Source organism: Cervus canadensis, chromosome 2 (genome assembly GCF_019320065.1).
Source record: "Cervus canadensis isolate Bull #8, Minnesota chromosome 2, ASM1932006v1, whole genome shotgun sequence".
NCBI classification, from domain to species: Eukaryota; Metazoa; Chordata; class Mammalia; order Artiodactyla; family Cervidae; genus Cervus; species Cervus canadensis.
The window spans coordinates 17092317-17111347 of NC_057387.1; the positions used below are offsets into that span (position 1 = coordinate 17092317).

At 37.0% G+C, this 19031-nt stretch overlaps 1 protein-coding gene across 2 annotated transcripts in view; it reads right to left on the reverse strand.

The window, feature by feature from the left end:
• RNF115 (ring finger protein 115) overlaps window positions 1-19031 on the reverse strand; it is a 66099-nt gene that overhangs the window by 12902 nt on the left and 34166 nt on the right. For both annotated transcript variants that reach the window (XM_043456787.1, XM_043456795.1), the window contains one exon: window positions 12008-12219. In XM_043456787.1, coding sequence (XP_043312722.1) covers window positions 12008-12219 — 212 coding nt within the window. The remainder of the gene's footprint in view (window positions 1-12007; window positions 12220-19031) is intronic.

Genomic DNA, 19031 nt, shown 5'->3' on the forward strand with positions numbered 1-19031 from the left:
AGCCCACCAAGCTCCTCTGTCCCTGGGATTCTCCAGGCAAGAATACTGGAGTGGGTTGCCATTTCCTTCTCCAGATCACTGCAATAAAGCAAATGCTGCAATAAAATCACTCATATGAATTTTTTGGTTTCCCAGTGCATATAAAAGTTACGTTTACACTTTATTGTTGTCCACTAAGTGTGTGATAAAATTACGTCTAAAACAATGTACATACCTTAATTTTAAAATATTTTATTGTTTAAAAATGCTAACCATCATCTGAACCTTCAGCAAGTTAGTAGTAATACCAAAGACCACTGATCAAAGCTCACCACAGCAAATACAATAATGAAAAAGTTTAAAATATTACGAGAATTACCAAAATGTGACAGAGACATGAAGTGAGCAAATGCAGTTGAAAAAATGGCACCGAGAGATTTGTTGGATACAGGGTTGCCACAAACCTCCAATTTGTAAAAAATGCACTATCTGCTAAGCGCAATAAAGCAAAGTGCAATGAAAATTGGGGAGCTGTACAGTTGGCCCTCTGTACCCACAGGTTCTGCATCTGCAAACTACTGAGGGGAGGGGGGAAACTCAAGAAAGCTCCAAAATGCAAAACTTGAATTTGCTGTTCACCATCAACTATTTATATAGCATTTACATTGTTTAAAGTGTTGCTATTTACACAGCACTGTATTAAGTGCTACAGTAACCTAAAGATGACTTAAAGTATACAGAAGGATGTACTATAAGTTATCTGCAAATACTGTTTTCTATCAGGGATGTGAGTTCTCAGAGTTGGCTACCAGCAGGGGGCGCAGGGTGTCCTGGAACCAATCCCTCCAACAGATAGATACTGAGGGATGACTGACTAGAACAGTTAATCACATACTTGAACTAACCAATAAGTAAGTGGTAATAATCTAGTTTGAGAGAGAGACAGAAAGACTCTAATTCCCTGAGGCTCTAAAACAGATCCTATATAAATACTTGGAATTGCCAGGGACACCTCAGGGGATCAGCTGCTGATTTCGCCTTTATCGACTGCTTACTCTCCAGAAGTGAGATGCAGGTTCCATCTCAGCAGCTCAAGATGACCCCAGTAAGTGTATGAGCTGATGTCAGGAAATTATCTTCAATAGATACATACACAGTACTTACAGTGAACTTTTTTTAAACAAATACTTTCTTGTTAAAGTAATAGCTAAAAGCGGTGGGGGAAGAGGTTTATGTATTTAATTTTAGCAACCCACAGAAGAGAAAAATAAACCCACAGGGTCTGGAAGGGAAGATACACGCTAAAATCAGATAAGAGTATTCACTTAAGTCTCCAGAGCTGTATTCTCTCTAGGTTTTCCTCCTAGCTCCCTTCTCAGTCTCCTCTACTTATTCTTCCTACCTTCCAAAGTTCTAATCAAGGAGGGCTCAGAGCTCAATTCCCTGAGCTCTTCTATTTTCTATCTTGACTCTTTTGGCAATTTCATCCAGTTTTATATTTAAGTACCATATACAGGCAACAACTTCCAGGTTTTATCTCCAGCCAAGACCTCTTCCTACTCAACTTCATCACCTGAATGTGTGGTAAGCACCTCAAACTTATTATGTCCAAAACTGAACTCTTAGATCTTCTCCCCTAAACCTGTCCCTTCTAGCATTCCCCATCTTGGCTGATGGTGGCTCCATTTTTCTAGTTGTTCAGACAAAAACCTTTACGTCATCCTTAACTCTTCTTTCTGTTACACCTCATATCCAATCTGCCAGTAAATCCTATCATGCCCATTGTCAATCTTTACCTAGAATCCAACTTTTTTTTTTTTTTTAACTAACCCTCATCCAAGCCACTGGCATGTCTAACTTTAATGCAACAGCCTCCTAACTGGTTTCCCTGCTTCTGTCTTTGCCCCCGTGCCCCTTGTACACACACATACCACTCGCCATTCTATTATCAACACAGCAGTTACAATGATCATTTAAAGGTGTAAGTTAGACCATGTCATTCCTCTACCGTAAAATTCCTACTGGACTTCCACTGCACTCAGAATAAAAGCCTTTATAATAGCCTACCAGTCCCTACATGATCTCAGACTCACCTCCTGATCTCTGGCCCCAACAAGTTCTCTGTGACCTCATCTCCTACTATTCCCCTCACTTATTCTGCTCTCTCTACATCAGACTCTCCTTGTTGGCACATTCCTGGCTCATTCCCTCACTTCTTTTATGTCTATTTAAATATGTTCTGAATAAGGCCTTTGCTGACTATACTTTTTTTTTCTTTTTTTTTTTAATTAGTTGGAGGCTAATTACTTCACAGCATTTCAGTGGGTTTTGTCATACATTGATATGAATCAGCCATAGAGTTACACGTATTCCCCATCCCGATCCCCTCTCCCACCTCCCTCTGACTATACTTTTTGAAGCTTCACTTCTCCCACACTCCCAAACTCCCTCCCCTTTTTCTTTTCCATATCATTTACTGCTGTTTAACACTCTATTGATTAGGTTTATTTTGCTTGTCTGTCATCTCCCATTAGTATTTAAATTCCACAAGGGCAATCTTTTTTTTTTTTTACTGTGTTGTTGACTAATGTATGCCCAACATCCTGAATAGCACTTGGCAGTAATACACAAACACTTATTGAATGACTTAAGAGACCTCAAGATGGGGCCCAATCAGATAGTCATTGAAAAATATATTCAATCTATGAAGATTTAAAAAAGAGATTATAAAATAGGTATAGTATGATTCCTCTTCAACTGTATAGATGTAGGTATCACATATATACTTATGTAAAAGGTCTACATGATTATGTATCAAGAAACAACTGTGGCTAATTTCTGGGTAATGCTGTTTTTTCAACCCAAGCCAAAAAACAAAACAAAATAAACCTACTATTTTTAAATAACAAAAAAAGTCAATTCTCAAAATTTGAGTGTGAGCAGTGGTCAGTAAACAATGGTCCCAGAACCTAGGGTTAACTTCAGGAGAACATATTTTAGGTTGAAAACCTGACAAGCAGGATAAAAAGTTATACTACTTCTCAAATCAACAGGACAAACTGTTATCAGGAAGAAGCCAAGCCAAAATTTAATCAATAAACTTATAAAATATGAAATTGTACAGTACTTTCAAAACACTGGGTAACAGTGTAATGATAACTACTGTAACGTAATAACAATTATGTGGAACAATCTGGGTTGACCTGCTAATAAGAAGGCAGAGCAATATGCCCCAAAGATGTGTTCTATTTACACTTACATGAACAAAAAGAAAAAATAAATTGAACTTAAACCTTCCTAAGTTTTACTTACTGACACACTGATATGTGTCCCTTACAAGGAAAATTTTGAGAAAGTTAGGCAAATGCTTAATTCTTTTTTTCCCCTAATTGTGAAGACTATAAAACACTATTAAAATTTCTTTAAGTATTTTCAAACATTCATAATGCCACCAACTACAAATATCATCATTTTTGCCATATTCTGGCTCCAATATTTAACTGGCTTCATATCTTCAGGCAATTTACCTAACCTCTCTGTGCCTCAGTTTCTACTGTAAAATGGAATATTCATAGTAACTTATCCAGAGTTATAATGAAGATTAAACAAATAACTGTAAAGCACTCAAACTACTATCTAGCACAAAGTCTTAGCTATTATTACTACTAATTCATATGTTCCATTTACCTCTTAGAAACATAATTACAATTATTCATTCATTCAACACAAACATAGAGTGTATGTGTTGTGTGTTTGTGCTCAGTGGTGTCTGACTTTGTGAATTCATGGACTGGAGTCAGCCAGGCTCCTCTGTCCATGGGATTTCCCAGGAAAGAATGTTGGAGTGGGTTACCATTTCTTTCTCTAGAAGATTCATTCAACACAAATATATACAGTATTCACTATAAAACAGACACTAACTAGAAGCTGGGAATACAAATATGAATAAAATGCCACCCTAAACCTCTGATCCCAGAAATAACTGAAAAGGTTGTAACAGATCTGGTCCCCCAAAAGATGCTAGGCCCAGATAAAAATTACAGGTAACTTTTATCAAACCTTTAAAAAATAGATAATTCCTGATTTAAACTATTCTCAACCATAAAAACAAAGCAAGATTTCCCAGTTTATTTTACCAAACTAAAATAACCCTGATACCAAAATCTGATAAAGATTATACAAGAAAACTACCAGCTTCCCAAAAATCCTAAAAAAGATTAGGAAGAAATCAACTCCAACAATGCATTAAAAGATCAATGCTTCTTTTACAAAGTAGTTTTTAATCAAAGTCTGATGAATTCATAGTGTTCATTCAATGTTAGAAAATCTATTAATAAAATGCACTAATTGTTTAAAGGAGAAAAACTACAAGGGTCATCTTCACAGGACTGCAAAGAGCACTTGATAAAATCACTCACCATCCTCAATTAAAAGCCCATAATAAATCAGGAATAAAATAAATGTGATAGTGCACATATTAGGAACCAAAAGCAAATATGTTTAATAAAGAAACACTAATTCACTCTTACTGAAGTCAGGAAGAAGACAAAGATAACTATTAGGTAACTTTGTTTTGATAATAAAGTCAATGCAACAGATAAAAATAGTGAGGCATAAACACAGGGAAAAAATAGGATCAATATTTGTAAATGATACACCTGTTAATCTAGAAAACTTAGAAAATAAAATGAATAACTATTAGAGCTAATAAGACAACTAAATTAAGGAGCAAGATGTTGGGTAGCAATCTATCTAACAATCAGTTTAAAAATTAAGTGAAACTATAAAATTTTACTGAATACATCAAAAAAGAACCATACAAATTGAGACATGAGTCGCGGGTCCAGATGAGAAGTTTCAATATTATAAAAAGTATCAACTGTCCCCAAATAAATGAAATTCCAATCAAAATTCCAATGGGATAAGAGAGGTCAGAGATTGACAAATTACATTTAAAATTCATTTGAAAGAGTAAATATAAAAGAAGCACTCAACAGTTTTTAAAAATGAGTAATAATGAAATAGATTTTCACTACTAGGTATCAAATCATACTATAAAACTATAGAAAGTAAATCAGGAAGACACAGGCATAGGGGCATCCAAAAAAATATCAGATCATAATACAGAATCTAGAGATGAATATGACACTGTATACATAACAAAGGTAACATTTCAAGTCAGATGGATTATTCAATAAATGATAATGCGAAATAACTTTATACTCATATTTGGAGGGGACATATTAACTCAAAAAATGCACAAGAATAATACCACTCAGTACCAGAAGTGTATGCACAAAACACAGAAATCCTCCCTGGAAGTGGATAGAGGCACATATCCACTGGGATGAACGCTCTAATATTCTTATAAACTTGGAACTACCATTAGCTGTCAATCATTTTACACAGGAGAGCTATCTAATAATGACGCCAACAAAGAGAGGACAGAGACAGACGATGATAACATACTGACCAACCACTTAGATCCATCTAAGAACACCTAATTTACATCAGTGGTCAATACTGCCCCCACACAGCAACTGAGAAATCCAAAGAGATGGTTTTGCTAGATACAATAAATGGGGTAGTACCATTCATACTCAATAGATAGGAAGGAGCAGTACGAGTCATCCTGCCAAGAAATGGGAAGACGGCCAGGACCGACACAGAACTGTCTTCCAACAAACGTAATTTGTGAACATCCTGCCTGGACATTCATTTGGGGAATGTCTGTTAAGAATTAACTGTATTTTCTAGTAACACATCTACAGTGAAAATCAAGGGAAAATTATACATTCCCACCCCCAGCACTTTCCCAGGAAGTCTTCACCACTTTGGAAAATCCTAACACTAGCAATCACAGGTTCGATCCTTGGGTGGGGAAGATCTCTTGGAATAGGAAATGGCAACCCACTCCAGTATTCTTGCCTGGGAAATCCCATGGACAGAGGAGTCTGGCAGGCTACAGTCCAGGGGGTCGCAAAGAGTCGGACATGACTGAGCACGTACACATGCACACAACTCTACCAATGCTGTTTGTGGTAGACGGAGATGGTAGATATTACACTCTCATACCATCTGCCTATCATATTCTTTCTTTAAAAAATTATAGACATTTATTCTTTAGTTGAAAAATCTATACACATAATCAGAATATACAATTTAAGATTTCTTTTTAGTGGAAAGGAATCCAAGGTCTCAAGAGCTTTGATAAGCATGCAACATATTTTCTGGAGATCACTTAACTGAGCCTTTTGAGACTCTGGAACAAAACAGGAGAAAAACTGGTTCAAGAAAATCAGCATTTAAGATTTTGAAATCAAATTACCTATTCTTAATTCTAAACATCCAGAACTGGAAAGAACTGGAACAATTCCTCTTCTATATTTCCAACATGCTCAGATTTACCCTAGCAAAGAGATGCCTGCTCTACTGGAAGACATAATGCAAACAGAATAAATTAAACAGAAGATGGTGGTATGCTTTTTGGCCACACATGTGGCTTGTGGGATTTCAGTTCACCGACCAAGGATGGAGCGCAGGCCATAGCAGTGAAAGCTCGGAATCCTAACCGTAAGGCCACCAGGGAACTCCTGGTGGTGTGCTTTTAAGGAAGACACAATTGATGGCCTGTGGCAAGTTTATGGAATGGTAAGGATTTTGAGAGTGGGGATGAGAAAAATAGCTATAGAAAAAGTAAGACTGCAGGTAAGAACTTATATTGATAACTGAACTGAGCAATGATATACCTTTAAACAAACATGGACCTCATTTACCTAATGTCCAATTTCCATCAGTTTCAATACATAGCATTGTGAAGACCACTACTGACTACTTTGCATATAATTCAGGATTCCATAGACCCCATGGAGACATGGAATTCAATGAGAAGCCTTCATCTTTTATGTGAAATTCAAAGGCATTATGAAGACTGAGGTCAACTGAGCTAACTAGGTTAACTAGGATTTGTTTCATTTTTAAGAGAAACCTTCTGCAACAGTTCTATTTAATTCTCCTAAAAATGGTGGCACTCTTTTTTAAACTTTTCTCCTTTCAGAAGCAGCAGGTATATAAATGGGATGCTGATTAAACCTAAAAATAGAGGCACTGGTCAACTTTCATTATTTTTCTACATATAATCATGGCAAAAGGTTAGGAGATCCCTCTTCCCACTCTACACATTTCTAATTAAAATATAATTTGAAAGTTTGTCCTTGCCAAACTATAAAACAGTTACTTAAAAATAAACCAGAAGAGCACTGCATCACCTCAGTAAAGCTGTAGGTTTCCTCATATGCACCAACAAATCTACAGGGGTAGTTTCTACACCCCTCTTTTGAAGACTTTATCTCACACCTCTCATACCACACAGCACTTTAAACACTGACATATAACTCCCTAATAAGATAAAGCAAAGATGAAAGTGTTTATAAAGCCAGGGATGAGCAGCTTCCACATGATTTTTAATTCTTTAGAGTCTCAGGATTAAGCTGTCAGTCAGGCTTTGATTCATGTTAAATACTGTATGGATGATGTTAATGTCACCCCCAGGCCCCGTTTCCTGGCCTACTCCTTAGAACTATTTCCATGAAAATGTATTTTAAAATAAATAAATAAAGGGGTGTAAAAGATAAAACTTTATCTTATTAAACACACTATCACTTAAGAGTCTTCTAATATTATTGCACTTTAATTTTCAAAATTTCCCAATGCATTCATGAAGCAATCTGCAGAAAATGTTTTAACAAATTAAAGAGCTTTTTAAATCTGATATTTGTATGTATTTGTGAAATGATTATCACATAAGTCTAGTTAATATTAGTCACCATACAATTTAAAATTTTTTTAACATGAGAACTTTTAAGACCTACTCTCTTAGCAATTTTCAAATATGCAATAACATTATTAACTATAGCAGCCACACTGTACATTATATTCCCACAACTTAATTTCTAATATAACTGAAAATCTGTCCTTTTTGACACCCTTCACCCATTTCACCCACCTCCCACCCTAAAATCCCTCTGGCAACCACCAATCTGTTCTCTGTATCTATGAACCTGGTTAACGAAATTTTTTTTTTTTAAGATTCCACCTATAAGATCATACAGTATTTGTCTTTCTTTGATTTATTTCATGTAGCATAATGCCTGCAAGGTCCATCCATGTTGTTGCAAATGGCAGAATTTCATCCTTTTTCATGGCTGAATAACATACACACACATATATCTGTATATCACAATTTTTTTTTATCTATTCATCCATCAATGGCTCCTTAGGTTGTTTCCATGTCTTGGCTATGGAAAACAACGCTGCAACAAACATGGGATGCCATTTATCTTTTCATATTTGTGTTTTTGTTTTCTTCAGATAAATACCCAGGAACTGCTAGATCATAAAGTAGTCCTCCTATTGTTAATTTTTTTGAGAAACCTCCATATTGTTTCCCACAGTGGCTACATCAATTTACATTCCTACCAACAGTGTAAAGGGGTTTGCTCCCTTTCCTCCGCAACCTCATCAACACTTACCATTTCTTGTCTTTTTGACAGCAGCCGTTCTAACAGGTGTGAGGTGGTATCTCACTGTGGTTCTGATTTGTGTTCCTCTGATGATTAGCGACGCCTGGCATCCTTTCATGTCCTTTCTGGCCATCTGTATGTCTTCTTTGGAAAAATGTCTGTTCAGGTCTTCTGCCCATTTTTTAAACAGACTGTTAGGCTATTTGCCTTTCATTTTGTAGATGATTTCCTTTGCTGTGCAGAAGCTTTTTATCCTTTGATGTAGTCCCACTGTTCATTTTTGCTTTTGGAGTCAGATCCAAAAAATCATCACCAAGATCAATGTCAAGGAGCTTACTGCCTATGTTACCTCATAGGGATTTTATGGTTTCAGTTCTTACGTACAAGTCTTTAATCTATCTTGAGTTAATGTCTGTGGATGGTATAAGACAGTTTCATTCTTTTGCACGTGGTGACTCTCAGCCCCACAACGGCATCTAGCTTTCTCCTCAGCAACAGACTGAAGGCTTTGAGCAAATTTTCACTGCTTAACATCCTGATGGACAGGCCTGCCATAGGATGCATCCTTAGGAAATGTGCATTTACAGCCACTAAAATACACACAAACCCAATATGCAACATAATCTCACTTGGCCTTGTATCCCAGTCTATGCACTTTATCAAGCCAAGTGGGGCAGGCAGTCTCACAGAGCTCTGAGAGCTGGCAATACTGTACCCTGAGAAGAAAGTGCATTACGTCTACTGCTTCTTCCTCTATAGCTCCTGGATGTATTAATACTTGTATCAATACAAATACCCATCTTGGCTTACCTAATGGCTGCTGCCAGACAGAAAGGCACTATCACTTTCTTAGTGATTCTACACATAGAAGCAAGCATCTGGTATTTCACAGCCTCCCAAATCAGTCACAGCCAAGTATTTATAAATTTAAAAACATATTTTTATGTATTACTTTTAGTTCTCTTGTATATTAGTTGGAGAATAATAATATAGGCATAAATGTTTTAATATATTTTATAGGTTATATTATGAATAAATTATAAATCAGGATAATAAGAAATGATATCATATTTGCTAAAAAAGGAGAGATGTTGGTACATATGCTGATACGGCCAAGAACCACTTGAGTTATATGAACCAACACATTCTAATTTTTTCAAATTATATTAAAGTGAATTTCTATTGCTTATAACAAGAGTTCTGACCATTATAACCAAAAAGCACTAGATAAGAAAATACTGGGAGAAAATATGGGAATATTTTATTTTTTTATTTTTTATTTTTTGGGAATATTTTAAAATCACGAAATAAGGAGAGAGACTTTCTAAGTATAGTATGAAATCTAAAATATGTAATATGTAAACAATATATAAAAGATTAAGATCTTTGCTACATAGAGAGAACTCATATAAAACAATTTTTTAATTCTGTAATAGGAAAACCAAGCAAAGAATATTAATAAACAATTCATTAAAGAAAAAATATAAATACCTAATAATTATATGAAAATAAGCTTAATCAAATGAAAAAAATTAAAAAGACATAAAAAGTAATATTTAGCATATTACTGGCATATTTTTGTCTATCAGATCATGAAAGATAAAGACTGATAACAGTTTGATAAGGATGTTCCGTACATTTCAAATACTGTTGGTAAGAATATAATGCTATAGTCTTTCAGAAGAGCAATTTGACAGTATCAATTTTCAAATAGTCATATCCTTTGACCCAGCTATTTCTCTCTTAGAATTTTATACTCCAGCAAGAGAATTTCAGAAAATCATCTACTTCTGCTTCACTGACTACGCAAAAGCCTTTGACTGCATGGATCACAAAAAACTGGAAAATTCTTAGAGACTGGAATACCAGACCATCTTACATGTTTCCTGAGAAACCTGCATGCAGGTCGAGAAGTAACAGAACCAGACATGGAACAACAGATTAGTTCAAAAATTGGGAAAGGAGTACATCAGGCTGTGTATTGTCATCAGGCTTTTTTAACTTATATGGAGAGTACATTATGCGAAATGCTGAGCTGGATGAATCACAAGCTGGACTCAAGATTGCTGGGAGAAATATCAACAAACTCAGATATGCAGATGATACCACCTTAATGGCAGAAAATGAAGAAGAACTAAAGAGCCTCTTGATGAAGGTGATAGAGGACAGTTGGCTTAAAAACTTTTTCTGGCTTTAAGCCAAAAAAACTGGCTTAAAACTCAACATTCAAAAAACTAAAATCATGGCGTCTGGTCCCATCACTTCATGGCAAATAGATGGGGGAAAAGTGGAAACAGTGAACAGTGACAGATTTTATTTTCTTGGGCTCCAAAATCACTGTGGATGGTGACTGCAGCCAAGAAATTAAAAAACACTCCCTGGAAGAAAAGTTATGACAAACTTAGACAGCATATTAAAAAGCAAAGACATCACTTAGGTGACAAAGGTCTGTACAGATGTGAGAGCTGGACCATAAAGAAGGCTGAGCGCCAAAGAATCGATGCTTTTGAACTGTGGTGTTGGAGAATACTCTCGAGAGTCCCTTGGACAGCAAGGAGATCAAACCGGTCAATCCTAAAGGAAATCAACCATGAATATTCATTGCAAGGACTGATGCTGAAGTTGAAGCTCCAACACATGGCCACCTGATACGAAGAGTCGACTCTGGGAAAGATCCTGATGCTGGGAAAGACTGAGGGCAGGAGAAGGTGGTGACAGAGAATGAGATGGTTGGATGTCATTACAGACTCAATGGACCTGAGTTTGAGCAAACTCCAGGAGAAGCACAGAGAAGACTGACATGCTATATAGTTCATGGAGTTGCAAAGAGTCGAACATGATTTAGCCATTGAACAATAACAAAATGAGCACAGGAACAACACCTACCATTTTACATGGATTAAATAAGTAGAAAAAGCACAAAGCACAATGCTATGCACATAGCAAACACTTAAAAATTTAGTGTTTATCATTCCTACTAAATGGCATCCATGAGATCAAGCACCACTATCCGTTTTGCTCACCATCATATCCCCAGTACCCAGTAAAGTGTCCCAACATAAGACACTCAATAAGTATTTGTTGAGTGAATGTTTTGTGGTCACAAGACTCTATATTCCTATTAAATTTCATATTAACTCCATCACTCCAATCTATTGAGGTCTTTTTGAATCCTAATGTTATCCAATATATCTGCTATCTCTTTCAGTATCTTCTGAAACTTTGATAAACATATCACCTAGATATTTATCTAAAATATTAATAAAAATGTTAACTAGAGACCTATGTCATTAGTTTTATCATCCTTCAGTTTATCATCATTGCTAAACTGGTACTAGTTGAGTATAGACATTCAATTTGGCTTCATTTTCATTCTGCATATATATTCTCATCTTGTCCACAAAGATAGTAAGTATAAAAATCTTATTATGTCAATTAGATTATGTCAATATGTCCTTCACTGAAACTACCCTTAAAAAGAATTTAAATAACAACTTAGTACTCACCTTTCAAAAGCTGGGGATCTCTCGGGACGAGTACTTCCTCGAGATCTGTATCTCTGAGTCATTGACAGCCGTGGAGGCCGACTTGGACCCCAGAAGTCAGTGTGAGTTTGGTGACTCCTCTCATTGGCTCTGTTATCTTGGTCCAGTAGACTGCTACTTAGAAAGGGTCTAAAATCTTGGAAAAACATCGTGGGGTCCAAACGGTCCCAGAACTAGCAAAAACCAAAAATAAACAACATGTTACTTGTTTCAAGAAAAGGTGACAGAGGAAACAGGATGAAAAAAATATTGAAAAAAAGATAGGATTAATTTTTAAGACTTCAAAATTCAGCAGTTCCAAATTTTGAAAATGTATGCTTCCCAATTTCATGGAGGAAAAAAGAGAAGTCCTTCAAGTGTATGCACAGGGGGAAAATTTTGTATACCAAGAAATAATTCCCTTCATATAGAAAGAAGCCAATGGCCAGACCTTAATACTGAGCTCATAGCCACATGGCTCTGACCAGTTTCCCACACTAAAATAAAAAACATGAACCAAAGGTTGATCATGAACTTCTGTCCTAAGTACAATCAATCATCTAGATCAACATTATAACCTTGTGTATTGTAACAATGACATCCACATTTCTACCATAGAATAACCTAAGATTAAATAAAATGAATGTATACACTTGTGGGGGAAAAAAAAGCATCAACACTACAAAGTGAAGACAGATGTCTATAAAAATACTTAACTTATAGAAGGTGCATGAGAAATCTGTGTCAAAGCTGTGCCAAAGCAGTGCAAGAAGGTCTGATAAGGCCATTCTATTGTACACACTTTTTACTAAAAGTGCATTGGCATGGGATAGGCATGTCTAGGGGCAAGGGGGAAGGGGTTTGTTGGGTTTTGCCAAGGAATCACTAAACAAAGAGTAAGAGGGAAAAATCCAAGTTACCTCTAAAATAATTTAAATTTTATTTATTTGGGCATCAGATATTTCAAGAGTTCCACAGAACACAACTTACTGCACTCCATCCAACCAAGTACGTAACTCTAGTCACATCCTGGTCTTTTCATGTTGTTTTGAAGTTTTAAATCAAATAAAAAGAACCTCATTATTTATTGTATTTTAGTATGTTACTAAAATATTAAACTACTCAGTACATGGCCTTAGATCCTAAAATTCTCACAGCTCCTCCACCCCAGACTGATCTTTCTTCCAGAGACCCATACTAGCAACAGCCTCCTTTAGAAATACTCAGAGAAGGGTTAGCAGCTCAGTTGCACATTAAGCTAAGCTGATTCCAGGACCATTTCTAGTCTCAATCTACCTTCCAATAATTTGTCACATCAATTCTTGAAGTTAAGGGGTTTGTTTAGGTTTGTCAATAATGTTATTTTTTGCTAATTTTTCCAATTTATAATTTCTGCTTTATTTTCAAAGATGCTTTCTCCCGTTTTAGTTAAAAATACACAATAAATATAAATTATAAAAATGCAAGTGCAGAATATAAAATACAAAGTACAATATAGCTTCCATTCTCTCATCTGTGACCAAACCCTACCCCTAATTCCAAAGAACTACTTAGAGGTTAATTTGGTATGCAGAATTCCAGTTTTGTTTTTTTTTCTTGAGAGGGAATTGTTAAATTTTTATCTTTTGTTTTCCTTTTTATATTTTATGACTTTGTTGTTGTTGCTTGTTATAGTTCTAGAACATAGGCACCATTCCACTAATAGAAACTGACAGAACATAGAGACAGAACTATCTGATGAATACACACAATGACTAGAAAAGAATTAAGAGACTTAGTTTATGAAAAGTTTACCTTAGTTTATGAAAAGACTTAGTTTACCTCTGAGAAATCATCCCCCAAAATAGGTCCTATATTAACAACTGCAAAAACTAAACAAACCCAAATGAAACGAAAGCAAATAAAACTTCAAAACATTAAAATACAGTGCAAAAAAATGGTATGACAAATTTAAGTCACTTTCTAGCCTTTCAGTCAATAAAAGGCTGTGACTGTATCTTTCTTTGGATTCAGGTCCTCCTTTTAAAATTATGGCCTAAAGCCCTTGCCCCAAATGATGGGGGGGTTGAGGAGGGGGTTAAACGGGGCAGTGGAACACCCAGTCTGTGACATCTGACAGCATGCGCTTTCACGGCGGGCCAGCAGAGCAATGGTGACACTCCCCTATTCTCACTGGTAAAGCTTTAGAATTTCAGATCTTTAAATATCTATGTGTACATACATTCACCAGGTTTTATAAACATACACACACATTTATTCAGCAAATACTTACTGAGCATGTACTATGTCCCAATCACTTTCTGGGAATGATTAGAATACAGCAGTTAACAAGATGTCAAAAAACAAATAAGAACTTGTGCCCTAACAGATTTCATTTTCAAGTGGAAAGAGCAACACTCTCCCTCCCTCCAAAAAAAACAATGCCATGAAAGGAAAAAAAGGCTTCCAATGAATAACTCAGAACACACAAAGGCATATCATTCTTTTCAACAATAGCACAGTATGGATGTTTTATGTTTTATATAGTCTTTAACATTTCTTATTATAATATATAGTATTTGACACATGTAAAATGACACAATAAATGAGGTATAAGAAAATAAAACAGGACTTCCCTGGTGGCGATAAGAATTGACCTACCAATGCAAGGAACATGGGTTCCATCCCTGGTCTGAGCAGATCCCACATGCTGTGGACCAACAAGGTCCGTGTGCCACAACCACCGAGGCCCACACGCCCTAGAGCCTGTGCTCCACAAGAGAAGCCAACACAATGAGAAGCCTATGCACCGCAACAAAGAGTAGCCCCAGTTCTCCGTCAACTAGAGAAAGCCTGCACACAGCAATGAAGGCCCAGCGCAAACAAAAAAAGTAAAAATAAATAAATTAAAATTTTTAAAAAAGAAAACATATGGTCATGTAACCATCTCTTAGTTCATATGACCAAAACCACTGAAACCCTTTCTCCCTCCCTCCTCCTACCTCCAGGGATAACCACTACCCTCAATTTTTTCTTTACCATTCCTTAAATAGCTTTACCACAAATATACACATCCATAAATAAAATGTGCCTTATGAATTAATATGAAAGTGCCTAATGAAAGCGCTTGCTTTTCTGTCTCCACGTTGATACATTTATTTTTGCACACACTTTATGCCACACTTTTTAAAATCTTTTCTTCCCTCAATAAACGTAAGGACATACTGTTCCCAGTTTTTTGCCATTACAAACAGCCAGTGTGAACATTCTTATATATGTTTTCTGCTATAGAGATAGGGAGTTTCTGTTAGTGGTCTATACAACTTTATATATGGTCTATATTAATGCCAAATTGTTTTCCAAAGTGGTTGAACCAATTTACACATCCACCATGAGAGTTGAAGGGTTTCCACTGTATCAAATCCTGGTGAACACTTGATAATAGGGCTTTTTTTAAAAATAGTTTTTACCAGTCTTCAAGACAGAAAACAACTGTATCACCTAGAGGTTTCTTGTTTTGTTTTCTGTGTATAAGAATCTACAGGGGGTTGATTTTTAAAATGTGTATTTTTCTGTCCTACTGCAGAAAGTAAACTCAACAGGTCTATAGTAAGCCTGAAAGACTCCCTTCAGCATTTCTTGTATAGACGGTATAAACCATATAGTAATGAACTACCTCAGCTATTGTTTATCTGGGAATGCCTTAATATCTCCTTCATTCTTGAAGACAGTTTTGTTGGATTTAGAATTTCAAGGTGGCCATTTTTTTCTTTCAACACTTTAAATATGTTATCTCACTGCCTTCTCAGTGGAGTTCAGTTCAGTCACTCACTAGTGTCCAACTCTTTGCGATCCCATGCACTGCAGCACGCCAGGCCTCCCTGTCCATTACCAACTCCCGGAGTTTACTCAAACTCATGTCCATTGAGTTGGTGATGACATTCAATCATCTCATTCTCTGTCATACCCTTCTCCTTCTGCCTTCAATCTTTCCCAGCATAAGGGTCTTTTCAAATGAGTCAGTTCTTCACATCAGGTGGCCAAAGGGTTTGAGTTTCAGCTTCAACATCAGTCCCTCCAGTGAACACCCAGGACTGATCTCCTTTAGGATAGACTGGTTGGATCTCCTTGCAGTCCAAGGGACTCTCAAGAGTCTTCTCCAACACCACAGTTCAAAAGCATGAATTCTTCGGCACTCAGCTTTCTTTACAGTTCATCTATACTATACTATCCTCTCACATCCACACATGACTACTGTAAAAACCATAGCTCTGACGAGATGGACCTTTGTTGGCAAAGTAATGTCTCTGCTTTTTAATATGCTGTCTAGTTTGGTCATAACTTTTCTTCCAAGGAGTAAGCGTCTTTTAATTTCATGACTGCAGTCACCATCTGCAGTGATTTTGGAGCCCAAAAAACTAAGTCTGCCATTGTTTCCCCATCTATTTGCCATGAAGTGATGGGACCAAATGCCATGATCTTTGTTTTCTGAATGTTGAGCTTTATGCCAGCTTTTTCACTCTCCTCTTTCACTTTCATCAAGAGGTTCTTTGGTTCCTCTTCACTTTCTGCCATAAGGGTGGTGTCATATGCATATCTGAGGTTACGGATATTTCTCCAGGCAATCCTGATTCCAGCTTGTGCTTCATCCAGCCCAGCGTTTCTCATGATGTACTCTGCATATAAGTTAAATAAGCACAGTGACAATATACAGCCTTGACGTACTCCTTTTCCTATTTGGAACCAGTCTGTTGTTCTATGTCTAGTTCTAACTGTTGCTTCCTGACCTGCATACAGATTTCTCAAGAAGCAGGTCAGGTGGTCTGGTATTCCCATCTCCTTCAGAATTTTCCACAGTTTACTGTGATCCACACAGTCAAAGGCTTTGGCATAGTCAATAAAGCAGAAATAGATATTTTTCTGGAATTCTCTCGCTGTTTCGATGATCCAGCGGATGTTGGCAATTTGATCTCTGGTTCCTCTGCCTTTTCTAAAACCAGCTTGAACATCTGGAAGTTCACGGTTCACATATTGTTGAAGCCTGGCTTGGAGAATTTTGAGCATTACTTTACTAGGGTGTGAGATGAGTGCAATTGTGCAGTAGTTTGAGAATCCTTTGGCACTGTCTTTCTTTGGGATTGGAATGAAAACTGACCTTTTCCAGTCCTGTGGCCACTGCTGAGCTTTCCAAATTTGCTGGCATATTGAGTGCAACACTTTCACAGCATTATCTTTTAGGATTTGAAATAGCTCAGCTGGAATTTCATCACCTCCACTAGCTTTGTTCGTAGTGATGCTTCCTAAGGCCCACTTGACTTCACACTCCATGATGTCCGGCTCTAGGTGAGTGATCATACCATCGTGATTATCTGGGTCGTGAAGATCTTTTTTGTACAGTTGTTCTGTGTTTTCTTGCCACCTCTTCTTAATATCTTCTGCTTCTGTTAGGTCCATACCATTTCTGTCCTTTATTGAGCCCATCTTTGCATGAAATGTTCCCTTGGTATCTCTCATTTTCTTGAAGAGATCTCTAGTCTTTCCCATTCTGTTGTTTTCCTCTATTTCTGTACACTGATCACTGAGGAAGGCTTTCTTATCTCTCCTTGCTATTCTTTGGAACTCTGCATTCAAATGGGTGTATCTTTCCTTTTCTCCTTTGCTTTTTGTTTCTCTTCTTTTCACAGCTATTTGTAAGGCCTCCTCAGACAGCCATTTTGCTTTTTTGCATTTCTTTTTCTTGGGGATGGTCTTGTTCCCTGTCTCCTGTACAATGTCACGAACCTCCATCCATAGTTCATCAGGCACTCTGTCTATCAGATCTAGTCCCTTAAATCTATTTCTCACTTCCACTGTGTAATCATTAAGGATTTGATTTAGGTCCTACCTGAATGGTCTAGTGGTTTTCCGTACTTTCTTCAATTTAAGTCTGAATTTGGCAATAAGGAGTTCATGATCTGAGCCACAGTCAGCTCCTGGTCTTGTTTTTGCTGACTGTACAGAGCTTCTCCATCTCTGGCTGCAAAGAATATAATCAATCTGATTTCAGTGTTGACGATCTGGTGATGTCCAAGTGTAGAGTCTTCTCTTGTGTTGTTGGAAGAGGGTGTTTGCTGTGACCAGTGCATTCTCTTGGCAAAACTCTATTAGTCTTTGCCCTGCTTCATTCTGTACTCCAAGGCCAAATCTGCCTGTTACTCCAGGTGTTTCTTGATTTCCTACTTTAGCATTCCAGTCCCCTATAGTGAAAAAGACATGGTTTTGGGGTGTTAGTTCTAGAAGGTCTTGTAGGTCTTCATAGAACTGTTCAGCTTCTTCAGCATTACTGGTCGGGGCATAGACTTGGATTACTGTGAGACTGAATGATTTACCTTGGAAATGAACAGAGATTAGTCTGTTGTTTTTGAGACTGCATCCAAGTACTGCATTTCGGAGTCTTCTGTTGACTATGATGGCTACTCCATTTCTTCTAAGGGATTCTTCCCCACAGTAGTAGATATAGTTGTCATCTGAGTTAAAGTCACCCATTCCAGTCCATTTTAATTCGCTGATTCCTAAAATGTCGACTTTTACTCTTGCTATCTCCTGTTTGACCTCTTCCAATTTACGTTGATTCATGGACCTGACATTCCAGGTTCCTATGCAATTTTGCTCTTTACAGCATCGGACCTTGCTTCTATCACCAGTCACATCCACAACTGGGTACTGTTTTTGCTTTGGCTCCATCTCTTCTTTCTTTCTGGTGTTATTTTTCCACTGATCTCCAGTAGCATATTGGGCACCTACTGACCTGGGGAGTTCATCTTTCAGTGTCCTATCTTTTTGCCATTTCATACTGTTCATGGGATTCTCAAGGCAACAATACTGAAGTGGTTTGCCATTCCGTTTTTCAGTGGACCACATTTTGTCAGTACTCTCCATCATGACCCATCTGTCTTGGGTGGCCCTACAAGGCATGGCTCATAGTTTCACTGAGTTAGACAAGGCTGTGGTTCATGTGATCAGATTGGTTAGTTTTCTATGATTATGG